Raw genomic sequence first — 27,184 nt, forward strand, 5'->3', positions numbered from 1 at the left:
GTTTGTTTAGATCTAATTCATATCTACCGGGTACACCAGGCGCACAGATATGCGAGTCCCTCATACGCAGGCTTTAAAATAGGACTGGATCTAAAAGTGTGTGTGTGTGCGTACATGCGTGTGTGTGTGTGTGTGTGTGTGTGTGTGTGTGTGTGTGTGTGTGTGTGTGTATGTGTGTGTGCGAAAAGTCTCTGGTGTAGATCGGCCATAATGTTATTATTGCAACATCCCTAAACTTCCTTATTTTTGTGTAGTATGTAAATTACCTTTGTCTTTGTAATCCTCTTCCCTCTCTTTAGTGAACAATGGCCCGCTGCTCAGATCTAGCAGTGATTGATGAGAAGACTCTGGACAAGGACTGGAACATGATTGGTAGTGGTGGATTTGGTCAAGTCTATGGGGTCAGACATCTTGGATGGAGACGGGATGTGGCCATTAAATTATTAGGTCCTGATGACGGGTAAGTGGTGAGGATTTAAAAGATACACACTGTATTTCAAAGTACTTACACTGCATTTGTTCTTGGACACACGGACACACACACACACAGACACACACACACACACACACACACACACACACACACACACACACACACACACACACACACACACACACACACACACACACACACACACACACACACACACACACACACACACACACACACACACACATTTTTATTATAATTAAATTAAATACTTATATATATTGAAACCCTCTCATTGTCAGATCCTCAGATGAGAACTTGGATCGTGAGTCTAAACTGATGCGACGGGCAGAGAGCCCCCATGTCATAGAGGTCCTGGGGGTCTTCAGGGGCCGTCTACCATCTGTCTCTGTCATACAGATCGGCCTGGTCATGGAACTGATGGAGAGAGGATCCCTCGCCTCCTTGCAGGTCATCTTTTTCCCCTTTATTGATTCACTGATTTATTTGATGATCCAGTGATGTTGAACAATTTCCAACATAGTGAGTCCTTGTAAAATGTTTTTCTTTTTTGTCTTTCATATCAAAAGGTTATGATTATGGTTATATTTGTGTATATATATATATATATATATATATGTTTGAACTGATCTGACAATTAAACAAAAAGAACTTCCCAAATTTGAAAACCTTATTCTTAAAAGAAAACGATTCACAAATGTCACATCATCTTCTCTCCCACTTGGAGGAGACCCCTGGCAGACCAAGGACCAGATGGGGGGATTAGAACTCCACACTGGCCTTGGAACGCCTTGGGATCCCCCAGGAGGAAGTGGCTAATGTTTCCTGGGAAAGTCTGGAACTCTCTGCTGAAACTGTTGCCCCCAGGATCCAAACGGTTAAAGATGGATGTATGGATGGATATCATCTTCATGATATCCATCTTCATCCATCATCCTGATATCATCTTTATCTAAAATTCTAAATCAAATATAAATATATAGAGAACCTAAAGTATACCATTAATGGTATATAGGACATATGCAGTAGTCTTCTTCTTCTTCTTCTTCTTTTTTTTTGGTGTAATTGAGGTCATAAAACAAAAAACAAAACAAAACAAAAATGTAAAATGAATGTCATAAAACCTTTAAGAATGATATATTTAAATGAGCCTTTATTCATATGTGTGACTCTGATTCTGAGTCAGACTCTTCTGCTTTAACCCTCCATCAACAGAAAAAACTAAACCACCCTCTACCCTGGTCCCTGGTCTTTCAACTGGCTCACCAAGTGGCTCTGGGCATGAAGCACCTTCACGGTCTCAAACCTGATCCCATCATCCACAAGGACCTGAAGCCTGGCAATGTCCTGCTGGACACAGACCTAAATGTCAAGGTGAGTCCCAGACAAATGTTTGGATGATTACCATCAGTGATGATGGATCAAGCATGTCGATCCTCTGCATTGTTCAAGCTCATATTCATTCAGTTATTGTTTTTGATTGATTGAATACTTTATTAGTCAGAGATGTAAAACAGAGTACAGTCAGACATTTAGGCTAAAAGGATAACACCAAAAAGTCGTGGGGACTTGTTTCCATTGTGGTCCTATGAATTCAATTCATAAACATGGCATAAAAATAACACAATAATACATGTCATCAACAAATACAAAACACTATATATACAAAGGAGAAAAGGGAAAAATGTTGGCAGTGAATGACACCTCCTTTCTATGGGAACATTGCGTTTACCTCGCCTTGTGGTCTCCTGATAATGAACACCAGAGGCAGCTCCACAAATCATGTTCAACCCTTTTTTGGCTCAACAAAGGGAATGAACTCGTTCTCATGCTATTCCTCAAAAATGTGGAATGCCCTACCAAAAGGAGTAAAGGAGTGTAAAACCCTACTCACTTTCAAAACTGCCCTAAAGATACACCTTCAGGAGGCTGCAATTCTAAAATGGCCCCTGTCCAAATCTTAACCTACCCTAAGTCCTAACCTACCCCCCCTACCCCCCCCCCCCTTTCTTCTCTTGTACATATTTTTCACTCTTCATACCAGTAACCTGTAAACTGATTGTATGACCTTCTGTATAGTAGTGTGTATATCTGTCTGTCTCTTATATGTCATCATGATGTGTGTGCATGGGGATCTCATCTTAAACAAGCTCAGTGCTTAATGAGTCTTCCAGTTTAGTAGACCTTGTATTGTGAATTTGTACTTCCATGTACTGTTGTTCTCATGTCTTACTAAATAAAGTACATCAATCAATCAAAACCACATTGTTTAATGGATGGAGTCAGGGCATTCCACATTGTGTTGGTAGAGCAGTAGAATGAGAATCTTCTAGTTGAGAACGCCACCAGATCAAGTCTCATCACATTTCAATGTAACATATGTATAACAAGTTAATGAATACATACTCTCACAAGTCAGTCTGTCTCTCCACGTTCAACCTCTCTTCATTCTCATTCGCTACAAGCTATCTCACACACACCCTCATTCCCTCAGTGCAACTATGGCGGTCCGTACAGCTGTCAAATTTCCTCCACCTCCCCGGCCTCCTACCTGTGGCATTTAATTTCATATTGTTAATAGGACGATTCTGTGGATTGTACTGTGGTTCTATAGATTATACTATGATATGTGTTAGTTTAATTATGCATTGAAGGTTCAATGTTATGTTCATGTAATAACTGTATCTGATGCTCTGCTCTAGGGTGTTTGTGATCTCAGATTCTGTGTCATGCTTGCGCAGGTAATCTGTAATATCACAGGAGCACAGGAGTGAGAGGCTGTTAAATGGCAGCTGTGTGTTCTGATTGGACTAAACCCTGAGCAGCCTTTCCGGGCAGGCACGAATCATAGCAGATATACAAATTGACAATGTCTCACGAATGGACGCGTTGTGAGCTTGTAGATCTGTTATTTTTGATGAGCAAAACAGTCCTAAAACGGAGCAGAAGTGTTGGTTGAAGTGAAAAGTGAAAAACTCATTAATTCAGTTTATGTAACATGGAATAACTCAGAAATTGATAGTTCAAGCCTATCCTATCTATGTTCAACAACAACCACAGCTATTATGTCCACCCTTCGGGTCCTATTTTGTTGTAATGCATACTAACGTGTGCTATATCATCATTCACTCTTGCTCTCTCTCTCCTAACCCTCTCTCTATTCCTCCTTCCACTTCTCTGCATATCTCTCTTCCTCCGTCTCTGTTCCCTTTATTTTCTCTCCATTCTGCTCTCTTTTCATCCAGATCACTGACTTTGGCCTTTCCAAGTTTGTCAACTATTCAACGACTGCTAATAGCAAGGGGGCGGGAACGCCAAGCTACATGCCTCCAGAGGCCTTAATCTCCTTGTCATACAAAGCCACCCCCGCCTTTGATGTCTACAGGTAGGCTATTCATCATTAGACACAGACAACCTGTGGGATTGTCTGTGTCTATCTAATTATATTCTCAACTCAATCAACTCAGCCGTCTGTTGCGGCAATAAAGCCCTGTGAATGTCCAACATATATATATTTTTTTTAACCTTTATTTAACCAGTAAAAACACATTGAGACACAGTCTCTTTTTCAAGTGGGAACTGGCCAAGATGCAGCGTTAAAATTACACAGTCTAAGCTTAACATACGAATACAAAAACAAACAACAAAATAGTCATCCAAGATACATCACAAATACATAAGATAACTCCAAGTGATACACTTTACACAATAGAAAAAAGCCAATAATCAAACAAGAAATAGTAATACACACAGTGTACAACCAGTACAACTAACCAAGAACCTACCGCTAGGCTAGTAAACCTCCAGACAGGTGCAGTTGTTTGTGAATAAAACTAAGGTAATCATGCTTATTATGTGTAGTGGATAGGCTTCATACCATTCAAGTTGAAAGTTCATGTTGTCATGTAGTCATGTTGATCTTTCTGTTTTATTAGATTTGTTTTAGTTTTGTTTAAAGCAGATACATGTAGCTACTTCTGTCTGTGCAAACTAACCTAAGTTCACATAGGCCTATGTGTACAGTGACAAATACCCCAACAACATGGACATTTTATCTAGTTGCTATTTTTGATGTTTTGTTTGTGTTCTCAATTGACAAATTAAACATGAATGCTATGTAAGGTAAATGCTGACATTCCTGATATCTCTCTTTTTATTTTAGCTATGGGATGCTTCTGTGTTCCATTTTGAAGGGGAAAGAACCATATGGCAAGTGATTTTCTCTCTCCTTTTTTTTTGCTTTGTCCTTAGTCTTAATTTCCACTTCTCTCTCCATCAATCTCTCACTCCTTAAATCACACATTGCCTCTGACTCACATATGGCATCTTTGGCTCTTTGGCTTAATGTTAATTCAACAATAGCAATAATTAGAAATACATTGATAAGTAACTATTCTCCTACAGATTACTAAGAATTCTCTTCAATTCATCCATCCCCCCCATCATCTATCCTCCACTCTGTTCTCTCAGATTCCCTCCCCGCCATCATAGAGTTTCTGGTCCCTCAGGGACAAAGGCCGTCCCTGGAGGTTGACCCAAAGCAGGCCACAGGGCTGGAGGACCTGGTAAAGCTCATGGAGAGGTGCTGGCACCAAGAACCAGATAAAAGACCTCTGTTTGCAGGTGAGAAGGCTGCCATGCATGCAACAACCATCACTTGAATGGAAAGTTGAATAGTTTTAGACCTCCAAACTGCAGAGATAGGCTTGCTGACACTGGTGAACTAATCACCAACGGGAGAAAAATGAAATGCCACTGAACACAATAGAATATAAGAGAATATAATGGAGTAGAAAAGTCGAGACAGCAGTTCCTGGAGAATACTGTGTGGGCTTGCTGAAAGCAAATATGCTCAGTAGAAATAGCATTTGTGAAGAATGTATGTTATAGAAGCAGCAATGAACTTGAAAGTTGGAAAACAAATCACGCTCATTTTGCGGTGACTTTGATGACTTTATTTATTTCATTGAGCCACATATGAACGAGAGGAACAATGTTTAGTCCCTGTCCATTAATTTCAATAAGCTGCTTAGCAGCGCCACTTCAAACAATAACTGTGCAAATACTAATTAAGGGTTAAATAGGTAACTTTGATTCTAAATAAAGAATAGCAGGGGCGCCTCTGTCCGTGGGGGGAGGGGGAGCTCGCCCGGAGCTCTTAATTGATCTCTTTGTGCTCGTTAGTGCTCTCTCTAATCAATGAATGCATCAAAGACAGCAATAAATTTGATACCTGTATTGATACCAAATTGGGTGTTTTAGGCAATTGTAATCATCAAACAGGCAGTTGCTAGGATGTTGATTCGGTAAAACGTGTAGTTTGTTCTTAGTCTGTGGTTGCTAGGGTAACATTAGTGAGGGACAAGGTCAAGGACCCTGAGTCCAATGACATAATCCAAAAGCCTATACATGGTTCAAAATCCCGTGCTCCCCCACAGTCGAAGTGTCCTTGAGCAAGACGCTGAACCCCTAATTGCTCCCGATTAGCAGGTTGGCGCCTTGCATGGTTACCTCCACCATCGGTGTATGAATGTGCGTGTGAATGGGTGAATGTAATGCATAAAGAAAAACATCACATGGATGCAACTGGGACTTGGGGCCTGGGGTCGACGGGTGTTTCGGGTCTCGCAACAACATATACCCAGGTGACCCAGCCGGCGTTGATCAAGCCCCGACTTGCGTCCCAGTAGCTACCCACGGTCAGTCCTCTAAGGGCAAGACAGGGCCACTCAATCCGCTTCTCCGGAACTACTCTGCCGGGGCTGGGGGAGAGATGCACAATCTATGTAAAGGGATTTGGATGAAAGTGCTATATAAATGCACCATTTACCAGTACCAATGGTATGACCTGTTAGAAATTGATTTGTGAAGAAAGGAGACAGGGCTAACATACACCAATAACAGACAAGGACTCTCATACAAGGCCAGTGATATCAATTGATTGATTGAATGAGTACTTTTATTAGTCAGAAATATAAACAGTGCGTGCTACAGAATAGACACTAAAGCTAAAAGGATAACACAAAGAAGTCCTGTGGTTTCCATTGTAGTCCTATGTATTCGATTATTCAAATAGCATAACTTAAATAAATTAACACAATATTACATAAAAAAATGTAAACACTATATGTACAAAGGAGATAGGAACATTACATTTACCTCCCCTTGTGGTCTCCTGATAGATGTTTTTTCAGCCATTGACCAATCAGGAAAGGTGGCATGACTAAGTTACACCAATGATGTGTATTATGATTGGACACTGAAACCAGTCCAATAATATGACACATGTCTGTATGTAAGAAGTGGTCAAAAGATAGGAACGATCAAATATTGACCTAACGAAACAGCTAAGTTACACCAATGAAGGACGAAGACTCAACCGAGTCCAATTATGAACCACAAGTCTGTATGACAAGCAGTGTAAAGTTATGTAGAAAATTAGAAAACATCAATTCATAACCAATCAGAAAAGGGGCGGAGCTAAAGGCCAGTCCACTCTTTTATTAGAGAGTTGCGCCAATGGGGGGTCAGAAACAGCGTCGGTCACGTGGTTCATGTACTGTAGCTGGAAATAGTGACAAGGAGCCGTCGACTTGAATGCATTCCATGAACTTCCGGGGATTTGTCACTATTCGCCAATGTATGTGTATGTAGAAGACCTGGCCCAAAGAAGTGAACGGAGTTGGCGTAACTCTCTAATAGATGGCCCTGGTCGCAACTCCTTGCAACATGCAGCTATACTTGCAACCATTTTCCCCAATGGCAGTTGCAAGGAGTGGCATTGGTGCGGTCTGGCCTTTAGTTACACCAATGAAGACTAGAGCAGGGTTTCTCAAAGTGGGTGCCGTGGCGCAGGTCCAGGGGTGCCGCGGAATACTTGGTGCGTTCTTTTTCAGTCTACACCAAATCTCTTCGCCAAAAATAGCAGATCTGCAAGCTCACAAAGTGTCAAGTTGTGACGCGTTGTGACGCGTTGTGAGCTTGTAGATTAGCTATTTTGGGCGAATATGTTTCCCATCAGAATGGGGATGCTGGGGTTAAACGTCAAGTACAAAGTTATTTTCAATCTGTCCTATAATGGAAACGGACATTCTCTCAAGTTTTCCTCGTGACATACATAGGGGGAAAGATTCACATATTTACGTATCGTTATATGACATACTGTACATGTAAGGTGCTATAAAGTAACAATGTAATTCAGGGGTGCAGTGGATGAAAAAGTTGTTTACAGGGGTGCCCTGAGCCAAACATGTTTGAGAACCATTGAACTAGAGCCATATTCCAATACTCTAACGTCCACACTCCTGTCCTCCACTCCCGCCTCAGTCCTGCCTCAGCGCGAGGAGGTGAGGATTAGATGTGAATCCGGAGGAATCAAGGATGACAGCCACATTCCAATTCCACACATTCCTGCCTGCTCACTCACTCGCTCCTCCTGCATGTCATGTTGTTTATTAGATGCTGCATTTCTCAAATATGAGATGTTTGACTTGCATTCTCCCACATTCCCACCTGTAGTCAAGTGATCAAGATGTATCTTTCACATTCCATTCCGATTGACTATGATTGGCTTTCAATGTTTGCGGGTGGGGCCCGTTTTAAACAGCATGCCACAAGCCAGATGTTGTGCCCGATTACATCCTCTATGTTCTATGATGGCAGAACAGAGAGGAGAATAGAAGAGAGTGGTGGATAGAACAGCGTTATAGTCATGGTTCTAGGAATCAACTGCAGTCTGTCTGATTAACTGAATCTTCTGTTCCCAGAATGCACTGCTGAGACAGAAGCCCTCTATGCGAAGCACAAGCCTGGCATTAAGGATGCCGTCCACCAAGTGGTAACAGAGCTGGTAATGAATACACACAGTCAGCACTCACTTTCTCACTTTAAAACAATACCGTCCTACAAGTGCTAAAGGAGCTGCTAATGATGATGGTAATGATTATCTATCTATTCAAATGCTTTTATGTCTTTGTTTTCTTTTAGTTTCCCTCTCCCTCTCTCCAGGACCAACGGGAATCAGGTTTGTGCTTATTCTCAATTATCGTCTTTGTAAATCAAGGTTCAAGGTTCATTTTATTTGTCATTTACATGCTTGCACATGAAACAAAAATAGGACCAGCAGTGTACAATAAAATAACTATCAATACATAAAAAAACAAGCATAAAATCCTAAAGTGCAGTGAATTAAAACTGAGCAGCATATTAAGAACAGTAGCATCTAGCATGTATCAAAACGAGATAGTGCCTCATCTCACCTCATCAGGTTTGCGCTCAGCGCTTTCAGAGCGCCAGCAGGCACACCGTTACGTTTTATGTCATCGTATTTCTGGGGGTCAAGCAGGGCAAAATCGGTGTACAATTCTCTGTTTTGAGCAAAACGCCGGGAAAGACTTTCATTGACGGTATATCCACATTTACACTCTAATCTCATACTTCTGATAGGCATCTGTGATGGTTGTATCACCACATAATTCGCCTGGCATCATTTTTTTCTTTTTTGGTCGCAGATTCGGCAGTGCAGCTTCCACCTCTGCGTCCTCACAGTCACACTCATTTAACTGAGCGTTCGCCCACTTCACAAAGTTGTCTGTGGCACTCTTTACCCCTGCAAAGTCCCTTAGTGTTTCACAATCCCTTGTGTGCTTGTCACAAAGCGATGGACAGTGAGCAAATCCATTCTACTCGTTTGCAAGTACTTGGTTAGTGGAGTTGTTGTTTGGAAGACGCGCAGAACTGTCTGGGCAGTGAGGCTAGTGGTATTTCAGCAGTGTATCTGCATACCCGCTGGCCTTCGCACGCACCATCGGCTTCATATTATCTTTATTACTCAGGGCCCTGAGTGTCACTATCAGATCAATGTAAAGACATCCAGCTAGATCCTCAAACTTCCCAAAACCTTTGTAAGCGCAGCGTCTTTAGCCCACCATCGCGTTTCACCTATTGGTGACAGCCACCTGTGCTGTGTGTCTTTGCTCACATCCTCCCATACATTCATATGTGCCAACAGAGGGAAAGAAAAAAACAACAAAAAAAAACAAAACAATAGCAACAAAGCAACAGGTGAAACATTAAAACAATCCATCACAAAGTAGAAACAAACCCAAATACAAATACTCGCACACGTACACACACACACCCACGCACGCACACGCGCGCACACACACACACACACACACACACACACACACACACACACACACACACACACACACACACACACACACACACACACACACACACACACACACACACACACACAGCGTCATTTTGGTCTCACCTTAGCTCCACCCTTTTAAGTAACAAAATTCATTCAGGAATAACCGGGAAAGTAATTCTATCTGTGTAAACCAGGAAGGGATCCCACATGTCGTGGAATTTTCTAACAGAGCCTCTCAATGTGTATCTAATTTTTTCGAGTTGTAAGTTATTAAAAATGTCTCTTATCCATTGAGTATGGGAAGGCGGAATTAGCGATTTCCATCTCATAAGTATTAGGCGTCTTGCCAGCAGTGTTACAAAGGCTATCAAGTCTGCTTGAGATCTAGACAGAGGCAGTTGGGAAATACCAAACAGCGTGGTAATGGCTTTAGGCTCAATGAGTGTCCCAGTTAATTCTGTAAGAGTATTAAAAATCTCAGTCCAGTATGTGCTCAAAGAATTGCATGACCAAAACATATGTACATGGTATTGTTGTATTCATGCAGTAAATTAAAGTCTGGCAGTGTAGTGGATACAATGCATTGCATGAGAAAACACAAGCAGTTATACCTGTGGCCTCCAGTGACTGACCGCCTCTTCCTCTGTTGACTGTCCTCACCGCAGTATTAGCTGAGATTGAGAAGTGCAGATAGTTGTAATATGCTTTATATTTGTTAGTACAACACATAATGGAATCTGCACAATACAGTTATGTGTGACAATGGTGTCATGAGCACAATGCTTTACAGGGTTACCCATTAAAACCGGAAAATCTGTGTCATTTTAGATTGTAGTGTTGCCTATTCAAAAAATAGCTGATATATAAGCTCACAGCGCATCACTTTGTGCCACGCTGCGAGCTTGTACATCTGCTATTTTTTTTTACATTTTTGAAAAATCTTGAAAGCACTACTGGTTTAGAAGGCATTTGTAGAATGGGCCTCATGCAGGTCTTAATGGGTTAATAGGATAACGTAGTATAGCTGTGGCCTGAGGCTCCTTGGACCTGCTGTGCCTCCAAATCTGTGGCAATCTTTGTCACAGCTGAGTTAGACGAGTTAGACAGCATGTGTATCCTTATTAGTGTATACCTATGACATCATAATACATACCTGAAGAATATGTTTAAACATGGTGAACATTTTCAAATTCAGTCTATTGCAGTTAAACCTAAAAAATCTGTCCCCCTTTCTCCCTTCAGTCATGGATTTGATAGACCCCATCTTGAGCATAGCGACTACACTCTACGCTCTCTGCGAGGAGGTCAAGGCCAACAAGAAACGATGCACGCGCCTGAAAGGACGTGTGAAGAGGCTGGAGCAGATGCTGAGGGCCATCAAGCGAAAAGGGGCCAAGATCTCTCCCCAGGTGATAACGGCCCTCGAGGAGCTCAAGCTCACGCTCGAGTCTGCTTCGGATGTCGTCAGAAAATTCACCGCTGATAAAGAAAATCTCATCAAGCGAATCATGAAGACCTACAACCACGAGGACGAGTTTGCGAGCCTGAATGGCCGTCTCCAGAACGTGCACAAGCTGTTTGAAGAAGCTTCTCAACGGGAAGAGGAAGCTTCTCAACGGGAAGAGGATGAAGCAGACAGGAAGGAGGATTGTGCAGAGATCCAGAAAAGTGAGAGCAGGGGGGTCTTGTATAAAATACATTTGTGCAAGAAGTCTATCATCGTTCTTTGAGCCAGATTTGTACAGGCCTTTGAAATAGGTCTAATTATTATATATGTTTTATTATTATTGTTATTAGTCTACCAGTGTTGACTGTATAATAGTGTAGACATTAGACACTGGTTCTACAGAACCAGTGTCTAATGTCTAAAATGTAAGCTGTAGGTATGCCTTTATGAAGTTAATGTTGATTGTGTGATTGGCTTTAATATCACATGTATTTCACAGTGCTACAACATATGATGGACCAACAGAAAACTGAGGCGAAACTGGATGCTTTCTCATTGAAACTGGATAAGGCTAAGGCAGACAAAATGATGGAAATGAGTAAGTAAACAACTTGAAAGTCAGTTGCCACATCTCATTCAATACAGTGCATGTTATGGTTTGTGAACTATTGCACTTTGTATTTCACCCACAAAGGTCAGGATGATTTTTCATCCCAGACTTCAGAGGAACGGTTATTTATTTGTTAGACATTTCACATTAATGCTTTGTATATAGACTTTTTCAATTGAATAAAACAATTAAGAAAACAAAAGCCCCAGTCATGATTGTGGTAAATATAAAGTAGGCTAATTTGAAAGTCATTTATTCACAGCAGTATCCCTCAGTGACTTTAGGCTGTGCTATTTATTCAATGTTTTTATTCCAGAAAGGGATTTACTGACAGCTGTCTGATGTTTTCGTTTTCTTTTTCAATCTCATTGGTGGTTTTGCCGTCACCAGTTCAGAAGTCTGAGATCATTCCTGAAGGCGTCCGAAAGATCCTCCCTAGGGACCTGATCTTTGATTTCCCCAAAAAGCCCATCATGAAAACTGACATCTTTGAAGTCTACAAGGGAGAATACAAGAAATATCCTGTGGCCTTCAAAAAATACCTCTGTCCAAAGTACCCAACTACACCAAGGTTTGCGGCACAAGTTTTTAATTGATCAAATGTTTATACTATAATAATACAATATAGATTATAGGGCATAGTAGTGGTGGCCATTTTGTGGTTCCACCGATCCAAAGCCCATGCATTCATTTTCCCCATAGAGATTTACAAAAATATTTATTTCAATTATCTTAAGCCTAAATCAAGCCATCCAGACTCCTGGTGAATCATGACCATAAAACATTTGATTCTGTGAAAATGTCCTACTTAATTATATGATGAAATATCCTTTTTTTCTTTCTTCACAGAATCAAATGTGTTATGGTCATGATTCACCAGGAGCCTGGATGGCTTGATTCTAGGCTTAAAATAATAGATATAAATATGTTTGGAAATCTCTATGGGAAAAATTAATGTGCTTTGGATCGGTGGAACCACAAAATGGCCGCAACTGCTATGCCTGCTACTGTATGGCATTCGTCGGATGCCAAACACAACGATGAATGCCATACATAACCATGGCCTTTTTTATTTACAAATACAATGCAATTCATTGGTTCTCAAAGTGGAGTCCGGGACACCCTTGGGGGGGAGGGGGGGTTCCAGAGGGTACCCAGCAAAAGTAGTTAACATAGCATGACAATCATTTTAACCACTTTATCCATTATGTTTGCCGCTCTGCAAGCTTGTACATCTGCTATTTTTGAAATGTTGATAAAAATATCGGAAATGTTTGGAAAAGTTTGAATAATTTACATTTCTTTTTAAAAACACACATCTTCTCTTCTTGGGGTCCCTGGCACAAAATATTTTCAGAAGGGGGTCTGCGGCCAAATGCATATACATTTCGGGGTCATTGGCATGAAAGTTTGAGAACCACTGCTGTAATGGAACAAAATAGATTAACATTACTGTCAATCATGTACAGTGTGGGGAGAGAGCGGGCCTGGCTGGGTGTTAATCTATGTATTGTATTATTATACAGTGTGGGGAGTGGGCCTGGCTGGGTGTTAATATGTATATTGTATTATTATGCAGTGTGGGGAGAGAGTGGGCCTGGCTGGGTGTTAATATGTATTGTATTATTATACAGTGTGGGGAGAGAGTGGGCCTGGCTGGGTGTTATTATGTATTGTATTATTATACAGTGTGGGGAGAGAGTGGGCCTGGCTGGGTGTTAATATGTATTGTATTATTATACAGTGTGGGGAGAGAGTGGGCCTGGCTGGGTGTTAATCTATGTATTGTATTATTTCCCTAAAAGTGAGGTGATGAATATAATCAAGAAGGAGATCGCAAACATGATGAACTATGAATCACCACACATACTGCGGCTGTTTGGAGTCTGTTTCCTGGGTGCCGAGGGTGGTGAGTCATTTTTATAATTGTGCTTTACTTGTTGAGAAGCATTATTTAAACCACGTCATCATCTGCTTTCATTTTTCTACTTTACCTGTCTCCTATATCAGTGGTTCTCAACCTGTGGGTCAGGACCCCCAGGGGGGTCCCCACATGATTTTGAGGGGGTCCCCAGATGACAGTAAAGTGACAATTTAACCTTTTTAATAGAAAAAAATTAAATAAATGAAATTAAATGAATCATCAATGCATCAACCGACTATATTATAACTGGTCAAACATCGGCCAAATTTTCAAGAAATATAAGAAAGAGGCAAATATTGTGAAAATAGACGATTTACAAGCTCACAACGCCTCACTTTGCGATGCATTGTGAACTTGTAGATCTGCTATTTTCACAATATTTATCTGTGGGAACCAAGTCAAACTAAATGTAATGCCTCAACTCATACAATTCCAAGTGCTTATCAGTGTGGGGTTCAAATATGATTATCTTTGGGGGTTGCAGCCTAAAAAGGTTTAGAACCACTGTCCTATATCATATGAGATTTCCTTTTCCCTGCCACTAGTTCTCATAGTGATGGAGTACTGTTCGAAGGGAAGTCTGAGAGAGGTTTTGGACAACAACTCGAAGTTCAAACTAACTTGGGACAGGAAGGCTCGCATGTGTCTGAATGCTGCACAGGGCATCTACAGGTGAGTTCTCAGTGGAAAGTCTTTGGTAGAGAAAAACAAACCAATTAGATTCAGAATGAGTTCAATAAGTAAGAATCTGACTTGACGTTTTGACATGGTACATTCCAGTGGTGTGTTCTGGGTTTTCTTTGCAGGGTATACGATAATTATTCCCTCCCACACGCACGTGTACACGCGCGCGAGGTCACCGAATGAAAAACATTCTCAAACTTTGTCATGTCAAGGACCCCCAAATTTATATGTATTTGGCCGCGGACCCCCATCTGAAAATGTTTTGTGCCAGGGACCCCCCAGAATATTTGTGTTAATAAATTCAAAATTATTAAAGATTTTTCAAACGCTTTCAAGATTTTTCTAAAATGTTCAAAAATAGCAGATTTACATGCTCGCAGCGCGGCACAAAGTGACACGCTGTGAGTTAACCCTAACCCTAGCTGTGAGTTAAAGCTAACCCTAACCCTAACCCTAACCCTATTTTTGAATGGCCAACGCTAAAATCTAAAATAAATCCCGGTTTTAATGGGCTAAATCAAATCACTGGCACAATCATATTGTTGCTGTCAGGTAAAAGCAAGGATCATGGATTTATAGCTTGCATCATGTGCATATTGCTTAAATGTTGTGCATCGTTGAGTTCAACAGACTCTTCCTTTGATTGTCTGCAGAAATTAAATGAAAGTGATAGAATGAATGCCCCAGATTAGCACCAATTTACCAACAACTAATAATAGTAAAGAATCAATAGTGGGATTGATAAGGAATTGGATCGATGAGGGGATTTAAATTGTTTTTTGTTTTTTTTAATCCCCATTCCTAGTATCCAGGCAGGGTTAAGCCACACCTTTAAAATCTCTTACAAGTTGATTCTGATAAATGACACACTGACTACTATTGTTTCCTCTTAGATTACATCAGTCAGAACAAAAATCCAAAGTCCATGGGAGCATCACCAGCGACAGGTTCATGGTAGCTGAAGGCTACAGAGTTAAGGTATGACAGAGTTAAATATTTCATATTAAATTTTGCCTTGATTCATTTTGTTCACAGCTCATTGCATGTATATGATCTTTTAAATGTCACAATTTTATTCTTTCGGCTAATTGACCCTTTGTCAAGTGTCTTCACGCCCATTGGTTGCTGTTGCGCTTGGTTGGACAAATATGGCACAAACAGAGACGTCCTTGAGAAGGAATTGGAGCCCAAAGAAGAGGTCCCTGCGCTACCAATCACCTGAGCAGCTGGAGGATGTCAACCATCCATACTGCAAGATATGTGAGATTTACAGGTCAGTCCTCTACAGTAATAAGAATAATAACAAAGTATAAAACATACAAACAAATAAAATGCATAAATACAATAAAGTTCAGAGGATAACCAATTAACTCTAGTTGGACCTAGAGCCAATAACTGAAATTAACAAATGAACCAAACCACACTGTATTTTTATTTTATTTTCCCAGTCTCGGAATGGTCCTGTGGGAAATCGCAACGCGCAGGAAACCCCTTGCCGGTGTGTGTCCTGAAAAGAGTGGTTAACGCAAACTGTACATTTCTTGCACACTTTGCACTTTGTATGTATTATAACACATGTCTCTCATAACAGATTGTACCACAGATCTCCACATCTTTAAGAGAGTGTGTGAGGAGAAGCGAGTGCTAGAACCACTTCCTGAGGACTGTCCTAAAAAGTTGGGACAACTGATCGATGCCTGTCGTGCGTATGAACCTTTCAAAAGGCCAACAGCTGGAGGTAATTGTGTTTAGCTTCTTTTGGACACAGGTTCAGTGTTATGCCAGAGCAGACAGAGTAGAGTGGTGGGGCGGCAGTGACTCTGGAGGTAGAGCGGGCGTCTTGGAATCCAAAGGTTCCAAGTTCGATCCCTGGCTCCTCCTGGCTACGTGTCGAAGTGTTCTTGAGCAAGACACTGAACCCCTAACTGCTCCCAATGAGCAGGTGCCTTGCATGGTTTCCTCTGCTATCAATGTGTGAATGGGTGAATGTGAAATACATTGAAAAGCGCTTTATAAATGCAGTCCATTTACCATTTAGAGTAGACTGGGAAAACTATTCCAATGGGGTTAAGAGTATCATCCCGGTTTGTCTACTCACTCCAGACCGGAAATTCAAGTGTCAAAATGCATTAAATTACAGTTTATTTTATTGTTTCACATCAATAACACCGGTTTTATCTCTCTGACTGGTAACCAGAACACTCGGCCCAAAACACACTCGCCCCCATTTTTTCCACGGACCGATCGCCCCCGCGGTTCTTATATTCTTGTATTAGTTTTACTGAGGTTACGTTTAGTAATACCTGGTGGTGACCGTTCCGAGGTCGCCGGATTTGACCCGGGGCGAGCACGTTTTGGGGCGAGCGTTCTTGTGTTCCTCTAACCATAACCTCATTGGTCACTGGTGCTGTACCCCTTTGGTTATTTCAACTCATGCCTTTTGATGTAGTCGTAATTAAACATCCCACAAAATAAATGATATTTATCTCTATTCTACAGTGCTGGTGGACAAGCTACTCCAGGTGATGGAGGAGTTGGAGGAGGAGTAAGCCAACAGGTGTTCTCAGAAGAAGGAACAGCATGGTGTTTATGCATGGATGTATATTGTACCATGTGTTATACGGTTCAGGACCGAAAAGTCTTGTCACTGTTCGAGCACCACTAATATACATATTATTTTAATTTTAAAAATATTAAGGCTTAATGTTAGTGTATGTTTACAATTACTGCCTTTTTGCTAACGTGGGAGATTTTTCTAACATTAACACGTGTTTCATATAACAAAGAGAAAAGCTGTTTCTCCATCAAAATAGATGTTTAGATGTGGCTGACCATCACTTTAATATGATTTTTATGGAGAACAATGAGCAGGGGTTGATTATGTTCAGGACATGATTATTGATTTATTGATTATTGAATACTTTATTAGTCAGAAATGTAAACAGCATGTGGTACAGTAGGCCACATGCTGCCAAAAAAAAGGCCCAACCCAAAATAAATTGCAATAGTAATATGATATAGTTTGTACTGGTCCTAATACCCTCCTACCTCAAATATTAAAGGTTGTGCTTCATGGATTTAGTGGAAAATACTTTTTTCAGGGTCAAAAGCAACGTTTTGAGGTTTTAAAGCGGAGGGTTTATGTGGAGTTATCCAACATATTGGTGTCTATTCTTGAGTTGTGTGGGTCAATCTTTCCAATAAAACACTTTTTGAGAGGATATTTTAATGTCTGATGCCTGTATTTTTTTTGCTACATTTGGCACTTATACAGTTTGTGTCACACCGCTCATATGGGAGGATCTAAACCTGGTATAAATTGCTCCTTATAGGCATGGTTAACATATATACAGTAAGAAGTAAAATATAAACAATTTATTTAGCGTTCTTCTATTGCTTTCTATAGCCCCTGTTATATGCTGTTATTTGTACATCTGGGTCTATTATATGGTTAAATCAATTAAATGTATTTTATGAAAATATAGGCTACGTATATTTTAAAATAATCGGGCTCATGGCCTTTTTTTCTTACCTTCCTAGATTTAGAGGGATAGTTTAGTATTATTTTGATTTGTATATTATGTTACATAGGACATAATGGGAGTGTAAATGTGATTCAAAATGTATTTTCCAAGGTATTTAGCGCAGTGGCATTCACAAAAACATAGTTTTTAATCATGTTTGCCAACATGCCCGATAACTTTGTTTCCACTGTTGAACTGACTTTATTAAAGTATTTCAATTAATACAATTCTATGAGATGCTGCTCCACATTGTCAAATGCCTCAGGAGTTAATGTCACCTTCAGGGCCTGGTACCTCTGTGTGGTCCCCAGGGGGTGTGGGGGAGTGTAGCAGTGCTGGGGTCCACCTCGGGTGGGTAGAGGGGAGCATGATCTTTGGTGTTGGAAAAAGGTCTGCTTTCCATAAGCGCATAAAATGAGACCCTGTCCTTCGTGTGTGTGTGTGTGTGTGTGTGTGTGTGTGTGTGTGTGTGTGTGTGTGTGTGTGTGTGTGTGTGTGTTGAGGTGTCCATGAGAAAGGAGAAAGCTGAAAGCTTTTTTTTCACTGCCCCTAACCAGACCAAAGAGGTGATTGAGGACCTTGGATGCCAAATAATGGCTGTCCTTCCTTGTTAAGATTTGATGGGATATAATGTCCTCACTTGCATGTACAGTAATACTGTGTTCTATATATATGATGTGCAATGTTATGATTGTGCCACAGTGAGGCGCCAAGACACAGGGTATAGGATGCATGCCTGCCTCCTATGTCCTAATCACGTCCATATGATTACCACCTGTGTGAGGAGTTGTTCATTAAGTGGAGGCTGTCACCGTGAGACCGATGAGTGCAGCCCTTCTAATACATGGATTCTCATCTCCATCGTGTTTTCTCCGAATGCACCGTTAGTTGCAAAACTACAGCGTCATTTTAACAGTCCTCTTCAGTGGGGAGTGCACAGATTTGCCCGTAACAATGCATTGTAACACACACCTTCAGCTTTGTCACTTGTAAGTAACGCCTGAACGTCTGCCCAACTGAATCTGCTACCAAACTTCACTGTCTTAGAGCTTGATCTGGATGGGAAAATAAGAGGGTATGGATGCCATGAACTGGGGGTGGAACCTGTATGAATGTTGCTCCAGTCCAGACAGTCTCTTGAAGGTCATTACTGTAACTGCTCCACTGCCTGCAAGACACTCTGCTGTTCTTGTTGAATATATATGGACTATACCATTTAATAATGTCTACATGGGTTGTGTCAACTTGAGGAATGTGGCAATCCATAATTTCTTCATAGTTTCTTCCAGAGGAGTCTGAGATGCCAATGAAGTGACTGTATAAGTCACGTGCATAATTAGCTGGTAAACCTGTTTTACTGTATTGCTTGACTACTTTGTGGTTATTTAAGTAATTGTATAAGTAATAGATGCATGCTTCCAAAAATGTTAACCATTTTTACATTACATGTGACAGTTATTATTTACAATACTTAAAATCTTTTAAATTAGCAAAACGGGACGTCACCTTGGGACGGACACCATCTTGGATTTTTCATTGAGTCAGTCACATTCTCTGTGCCCTAAAACCTAGGGTTAGACACCAAAACCATTGCAATACGTTCCTGTCACATATACAGTAATGGAAGCGCTACATTGATGATGTTTTTCGGATTTGGACTGGGTCCCCTACTGAGCTGACAGCCTTTCATGTTTTCCTTAATCACAACAGTCAGTTTTTTTCAGAACAGTATGAATTTCCTTGACATCCTGGTCATCAAAGAAAACAATACTTTAAATATGAATTTGTACAGAAAGCCCACTGATCGTAATGCCCTACTACATGGTGACAGTTATCATCCCACATTATCCCCATGGGCCAATTCAAAAGAATCCGCAGGATTTGTAGTCAAGATGACTCTTTCCAGGTACATGCTAAAGACCTAGAGTGTCGTTTTAAACAGCGCGGCTATCCAGTCCAATGGATTCAACCTGCTGCAGATCAATTTAATAGATGTACTCAACTGGAATGTTTAAAACCCAAAGAGAGAACAGACAGAACTGAAAAACACATCAAGTGTTTTGTTCAATATTCTCCTCTGGGTCACCATTTTGAAAAACTGATGAGGAGGCATTGGTACATTTTAAACTCAGACCCTATTCTTGGCATGTCTTCTGCGGTCCCTCCCGGTATTGTGTACAAAAGACCACCAAATTTGAGGAACCTACTGGTTAGGTCACACTTACGTCAGGCAACTCCCACACATTTTCTTAGTAAGATTCCAGATGGCAATTACAAATGCGGCAGATGCGCTCAATGCAGTTTTACTTATAAATGTCACACTTTTAATCACCCTGTTACAGGTAAATGTTTTAAGATCAGAGGCGTCATCAGTTGCACTACACCCAATATCATCTACATGATCAAATGTGTGTGTGGGCTTGCTTAAATTGGCAAAACATTAAGACCCCTGAAAACGAGGATCTCAGAACACAGGAGGAGTGATATTATAACTAATGATTTTAGAAATCCTGTGGCAGCACATTTTCATCAAGCCCAACACTGCATTTCTTCATTGAAATATATATGCATTGAGCGTGTCACATTGCCACCCAGAGGGGGAGACATTGATTCTTTACTCCTCGAAAGGGAAGCTTATTGGATTTCCACTCTGGACACAGTGAAAAGAGGTCTAAATGAATCTTTTGATATCAGGCCATTTCTGTAAACCCCCTTATTAGGCCATTTATATATTTCAGGTTCCCCTCTTTTGATTTTACCTGGGTATTTACCCCTTATTACCTTTAATGTTGAATTATTTGCTATTGCCTAGAAGGCCTTTAATATGATATAGGGTGCTGGTGACAGGATTTCCTTCCTCCTGGTGCAGCAGTATAGGACATGTTTTTATGGATAATTACAGGGACCTTTCAGGTTTCTCTTGAGCCTTGGCCTGCATTTGTTGTTCTCTTGTTCCGTTATACAATTGTTTAGCCTTTTACTTGTCTTCTGCCTATTAGTGTTTTCACACACCTTCAGAACACCTGTAATAGAATACGCTCTTAGAGCTGACATTGTTTTGTTTATCTCCCTGAGACTATTATGATACTTATGTTGAGGGATTTAGTGGCGATCCCCCCTATTATTTAGAACCTGTTTAAACAATTACAATCTCATGTCCTATACTGTAGCATGTCACTGTGTCCCCCTTTGTTTGTTTTTTGAGTACCTATTCTATGTATTTATAACTAAATGTATTAATCTTGGGAATCTTTAAATACATTTGTGTTTATTGCTATTCATGGATCCTGGGATGGGTACATTCTTGACTTTATGCATTAGCCAACCTCCTGATTGAGTTGGCAGTGACCCTATTGGGGGGAGCCTATCATTGCATAGTAGTACCTATATAAACCTCTGTGTATGCCCTTTTCCACTATATATGTCCTGATGAAGGCCTGAACAGGCCGAAACGTTGACGAGCAATACATTCTGGAGCTTTTTGCAACTACCAGTGTGCAGACTTTATTCTTTTTCATTAGACACCAAAGCCACCTTTCTCGGTTGTATTGAATACTATTTGAGATATAGCCATTTTAAGCTCCTGCCAGCCAACATGGACGCATCCTGAAAAGTATGCCTTTCCTGGAGGTTTTTAGTCCGTTCCTAAGCATGCATAGGTACCAAAAGAAATTGAAAGAAAGATCTTTTGTATAAATGTTTTCAATTGATATAGCAATTTAAAGATCCCCGCAGCCATCTTGGACACCATCTTGAAAATTACACCTTTCCAGAAGGTTTATTTTCCTAGATTTTTAGTAGGTTATTTAGCATTCCCAATATTACCAGAATGTATCCATAAACCTTTCGTATCAATTTTAGGTGGTCCTTGGTTCGATTCCCGCCGGGGACGCTGTGGGCTCTGGGGGTGTATCCTCTGCTCCACGTCATCAGTGCCCATACCCTAGGGTTGGCGAAAGGGCCTTTCTGTATGGAGTTTGCATGTTCTCCCCGTGTCCCCTAAGGTAGGTACCCTCACAAAAACATGCAGTAATCCTGATCTCTATACTGCCTCCCGCTGGTCAGCCGGGGCGCATTTTAAAACTATAGTACGTCTGTATTAACTACTGAGCCACTTAACGAGCAACAAATTAAATCCTAATTATTTTTGGATAATAATTGAGTCTCATCAGTACAGACAGTGCTTCAACCTCAAAAGGGCCACTTAGCAGCAAAGGTGAGTGGGTGCGTATTATACATAATATGCTTAATACTGTAGAGATTGCTGACTTTTCAAAAGACAGTGTTAGTTGAGGACAGAAGGAGATCAAGTTCGACCAGCTAAACCATTTGGTTTGGCAAGGTACGGTAGCTAGTGGATTCCATTAAGGTGATCAGGTATTCTCTGTTGATGAGAAAGTCCAAGGCATGCACATGTAACAATAGAAAAAAGACACACCCTACAAGCTACACTTGATTTGTTTTGATTTATTAGACACAGTAATTACATGTTAAATGCTTCCCACGGAAATATCAAGGATAAAATGCCACTGGAACGAGGAAACTTGAGAGACAAAAAAGATATGTACTGTAGGCCTACATGATGAGTAATTAATGAAGGGCAGGCCAGGATTCTAAATGAATGCAGTGTCACAATAGTTAAATGCAGTTAGGACTTAACTTTGATCAGAGGTGAGCTAACTTTTCGGTTGGAGGAGGTCCTAGGCTGTGGATGGAGGGTTTCCATGGATTATGATTGTGGAGTGTTATTATAGTTGTTGTTGTCATTATTGGACACTTTGAAACACTGTCTCTCAACTAACGACAACCAGCTTTACTTCCAATTCTGCCCTCCTTTGCCTTGGTAGTAAATAACTCCTTCTGAACCAGGGGTCAACATGTCCGTACATGGACAAATATTTCCATGACAAGACGTGTCTATGTCCGTGGTGGCACTCTTTTTTTTCCTTTTTGTTTTTAAAGAAATATATATATACATATTTTTCATTATAATGTAAAAACATATTCTAAAATACACAATTTAATCTTATCTATATTGTCATTAATATGTTGTAGGAGATTTGTGGTATTGTATGTTGTACCCGTACATGATTGCATCATATGAGGACAACAAGACGACAAGATTCCCTGAAAATGCCAAAACATCCGTTCAATCCTTTGTGGGATACTAGTATTTTTATTTTTTTAAGACAATGGATTAATGAGTGTATGAGGTGTGTCAGACAATGAAACAATTAAAGTCTACGGTAATGTGAGTGACCACAGTGAAGAATTGTGCAGGAAAAGAGCAAAAGCAGAAGGTACTGTATGTCATCTGTTGAGAAGGAGCACCGAGGCAAAGGAGGGCAGAACAGGACAAGTAAAGTTCATTTATACCAGCTGAGAGAAAGCGTTTCAAAGTGTCCAATAATGTTAATAATAACCATAGTAACACTCGACAATTATAATCCATGAAAACCCTTGATCCACAGCCTCACCATCAGACCTCCTCTCCTCTGATCAAAGTTAGGCTCCTTTGCGTCAAACTATTGTGACACTGCATTCCTTTAAATCCTCTCATGCCCTTCATTAATCACTCATCATGTACATCATTATCTGTTTTGAAAACAGATGGAATTTTCCATTCGGCATACCTTAGACTTTCTCATCAACATAGCATCATCATAACAATTATCTGTTTTGACAGAAGCTAGTACCTGTTCACCTTAATGGAAACCACAATTAAAAAACTAGTCTAGCTGGTAGAACTTAATCTTTTCCTGTGCTCAAGTATGGCCCGCTCCTGCAATGTCACATGGAAGCACTGTCTGTACTGATAAGACTTAAATATTGAAATTCCAAACATGTAGGCTAATATACTTGGACCATGCCACATTTAATGCCTGTATACAGTGGACAACTTCCCAGTCTCCAGGTTTTCGAAAGTATAGCTACCACTTTAACCCTGACATCCCAATTTTGGGCATGTCATTATAGGCTGAAACGATAAGAAAATTACTGATCTACCAGCTCACAACATGCTGTGATGTGTTGTGAGCCTGTAGACCTCCCCCTTCACTGTAGCTCTACTCACAGAGAAAACAAACTGTATCTTTATTCAGGATATGAGGTTTGTAGGCTGATATTTCAGAGAATTGAGGTGTTGTGTAGCCTTATTGCCTAGGGCTTTAACCAACTAGTCGACTAGTCGACTAGTATAACCACTAGTCGACCTTGTTGGTACTAGTCGAATAGTTGAAAAAAAAAAAAAAAGCCATAATATGCCATAGTAATGGCCCATCTTACTATTATTATTATCCTCCTGACTTTATTTTTTATCAAAAGGGGGTCAAACGTATGCCCAATAAAAGCCTATTTTTTTTGGTAATTTTTTTTTTAATGTAAATTTTGACTAGTCGACTACCACTGGGTCAAATTAGTCGACCTGTAAAAATCTCTATTCGTGAAAGCCCTATTTATCGCCCAATATGACAGTTATGAACACAGAAAGATGCATTATAATGTCTTCTGTTCTTATAAACGAATGGAGTCCATCAATGGTGAAAGGTCCTTCCCCCCCACTGACAGACCTGTACACACGAGATAAGATGACCAAAGGAATGTACAACCCTGGAGGAATGCCTTCTAAAGACTTCACAGTGTCATGTGAATAAAACTGCTAACATGTGATTATGTCCGTGATTTTTTTGCATTTTTCTTTTTCATAAAAGTATTAGTATTTCCCATGATAAATAGCAGTTATTGCTACAGTTGAATGCCTTGAAAAGTGGAATGGACAGAGACCGCTTACAGAGAGTATTTAATCTTCTATTTTCATTGTGGATGTTCCCTTTTTTGATTGTTTGTTTATGGATCTGCATCTGTCATTAATCTATGTTTTATGAGTTGTCAAACACGTACCATGCTAATATGTACAGTAGCAATGTCAGTATTGCCTAGAAGAATCAAACACAAGGTTAAAATATAGCTGCAAGCAGCGATAATACGGGGCCAGGAGAGAGAAAGAGAAATGATAATTCCTTTAACAGGTCAGTTCATGAAAGTCCTTGCGGTCTTGTTTCCAATGAGGGCCTGTGAGCAATTAGGGGTTAAGAGTCTTGCTCAGGGACAAATTTCATCAACACATTTGCTGACCTGGCCTGGAATTGTACCTGGGGCAACCAGAGCCTCTGGCTCCCTAGGCGGGCTCACTAACCACTCAGCTATGGCCGCCCTGGGGGGGGGGGGGGGAGGGGAGAGAGAGAGGAGAGAGGAGAGGGGAGAGGAGAGAGGAGAGAGGAGAGAGGAGAGAGAGATGGAAACGGAATAGATTGAAGATAGAAACGGAATAGATCGAAGAGAGAGAGAGAGCGCCATGGAAACGGAATAGATTGAGTCGCAATTGCAATTCAACTTAAATGAGTGTGCATCAAGTGAGGCTTGAACCAGCAACCTTGCAGTCGTCAGGCACTCTTAGGTAGCTGCAACACTACCTATAGTGCTATAGCTTTGTCCAGGCTGATGTTGTCTGTTGAGGATCACAAACTCTTGCCTTCTGTCATGACCCAAGCCCCTGTTTCACTAACACTAAGATCACTCGTTCACAAACCATTTACCAATTAAGAAATTGTACATCTCCTCAGAAGCAAAACTAGTGAAAGTAGCCGATCTACAAGCTCACAAACCATTAAAAGTTGTCAGATTGTACATCGGCTATTTTCACAATGAAGTATGTTATACATTGAAAAAACATACTCTCATTGCTATCTGAAAAGTTGTGAGATTGTAGATCAGCTGTATGTAAAAAATCACACCTGTGTGAAGGTAGCGGCGCCTTTGATATATTTTGTCATAGATATGTGTTTCTACTAGAGAAACAATATTAAATCTCTGTAAATTTAATTTCAAGGCTTCCAGTGGCACTAAATAGTGCCATTGGAAGCGAATCACCAAATGCATTCCAAGGTAAGTGGCAAAAACTGATCTGTCATAGCTGATAGAGTGGGTACCTAAAAAATAAACTTTGCGTGTGTATAAATGTGGTACCAGAAAGATATGTATGTGTTATGAAATAATCTATACAATTTATAAGCCGTACCCAGAGTGTTTATGTTCCGGACTTTTACAGTTTATATAAACCATCTAATTTTGTATTCATGATATAATATTGATGTCATGAATAGTTCCCTTGCCTGACCAATCAGAACGTTGACGGGCCTGACCAATCAGAACGTTGACGGAAAAGCCAGGTATAGAGCAGGACCGTCGCCGTTAAAAATACATACAAAAAAAGAAGGGGGAAAAGCATGAGAAAATAAAAAATATATACAAAAAAAAACATGAGAAAATAAAAATATATACAAAAAAGAACATGAGGAAATAAAAAATAAACCTTGACATCATAGTGATGTCATGAATAGTCCCCTTGCCTGACAAATCAGAACCTTGACGGGCCTGACCAATCAGAACCTTGACGGGCCTGACCAATCAGAACCTTGACGGGCCTGACCAATCAGAACGTTGACGGAAAAGCCAGGTATAGAGCAGGACCATCGCCGTTAAAAATACATACAAAAAAAAGGAGGGGGAAAAGCATGAGAAAATAAAAATATATACAAAAAAAAACATGAGGAAATAAAAAATAAACCTTGTGTATACATGTGGTACCAGAAAGATATTTATGTTTTATGAAATAATGTATACAATTTATAAGCCGTACCCAGAGTCTTTATATTGACCTTAGTGTTATTAGCAAAGCATCGTGGTCTTTTGCTGTGTAGTATGAACTGTACAGAGATGGATGTGCAGTGACTTGTCCGTTGTTTCGGAAGTACGCGTGGTCTATGTGTCCTCCCTCAAAGTGGGTTGCTTCTTGTATGAGTTGAGTGAAGCCTAGTTTCTGAAGAGATTCTGATACGTGGTTGTTGGGGTTTTCACCAAGGCATATGTTGAGATCACCGCATATCAGAGTTGTTTTGATTGGGTCGATTAACTGTGTCAAATTCTGGATCGAGGATGTATGTCCTTTGCTTTTGTAGACACTGATTATTATGTCTATGTCTGGCTAATCCCTTGCCATGTCCAATACTGTTTAGATGGAGTGAAAACCCATCAATCTGCAGAGATGGGACATAGTTGTTGTGTGTGAGCCATGTTTCACTGAGGCATATAATGACATCATAGTGATGTCATGAATAGTAACATAGTGATGTCATGAATAGTGACCAATCAGAACGTTGACGGACCTGACCAATCAGAACGTTGACGGACCTGACCAATCAGAACCTTGGCGAGCCTGACCAATCAGAACGTTGACGGACCTGACCAATCAGAACCTTGGCGAGCCTGACCAATCAGAACGTTGGCGAGCCTGACCAATCAGAACGTTGACGCAAAAGCCAGGTA

General features: G+C 40.5%; 2 protein-coding genes across 2 annotated transcripts; both read left to right on the forward strand.

Annotated features, from left to right (window-relative positions):
• Positions 1–305: 305 nt before the first annotated feature.
• LOC311047952 (ankyrin repeat and protein kinase domain-containing protein 1-like) lies at positions 306–4,668 on the forward strand (the record flags this gene model as incomplete). Its single annotated transcript, XM_084060902.1, has 5 exons — positions 306–460; positions 733–901; positions 1,667–1,825; positions 3,697–3,836; positions 4,614–4,668. 5 exons carry the CDS (start codon positions 306–308, stop codon positions 4,666–4,668), a joined length of 678 nt encoding a protein of 225 aa, XP_083917028.1.
• A 258-nt stretch (positions 4,669–4,926) lies between these two features.
• LOC311047953 (mixed lineage kinase domain-like protein) lies at positions 4,927–17,404 on the forward strand. The gene is made up of 13 exons (XM_084060903.1): positions 4,927–5,074; positions 8,218–8,300; positions 8,438–8,474; positions 10,854–11,279; positions 12,059–12,239; positions 13,474–13,577; positions 14,138–14,264; positions 15,170–15,254; positions 15,312–15,321; positions 15,381–15,549; positions 15,725–15,774; positions 15,868–16,014; positions 16,776–17,404. The coding sequence occupies exons 1-13, from the start codon at positions 5,026–5,028 to the stop codon at positions 16,823–16,825; spliced, it is 1,518 nt and encodes a 505-aa protein (XP_083917029.1). The 5' UTR covers positions 4,927–5,025; the 3' UTR covers positions 16,826–17,404.
• The last annotated feature ends 9,780 nt before the right edge of the window (positions 17,405–27,184 follow it).

This window comes from Gymnoscopelus microlampas (genome assembly GCF_963454915.1).
Source record: "Gymnoscopelus microlampas genome assembly, chromosome: 6".
Taxonomy (NCBI): domain Eukaryota; kingdom Metazoa; phylum Chordata; class Actinopteri; order Myctophiformes; family Myctophidae; genus Gymnoscopelus; species Gymnoscopelus microlampas.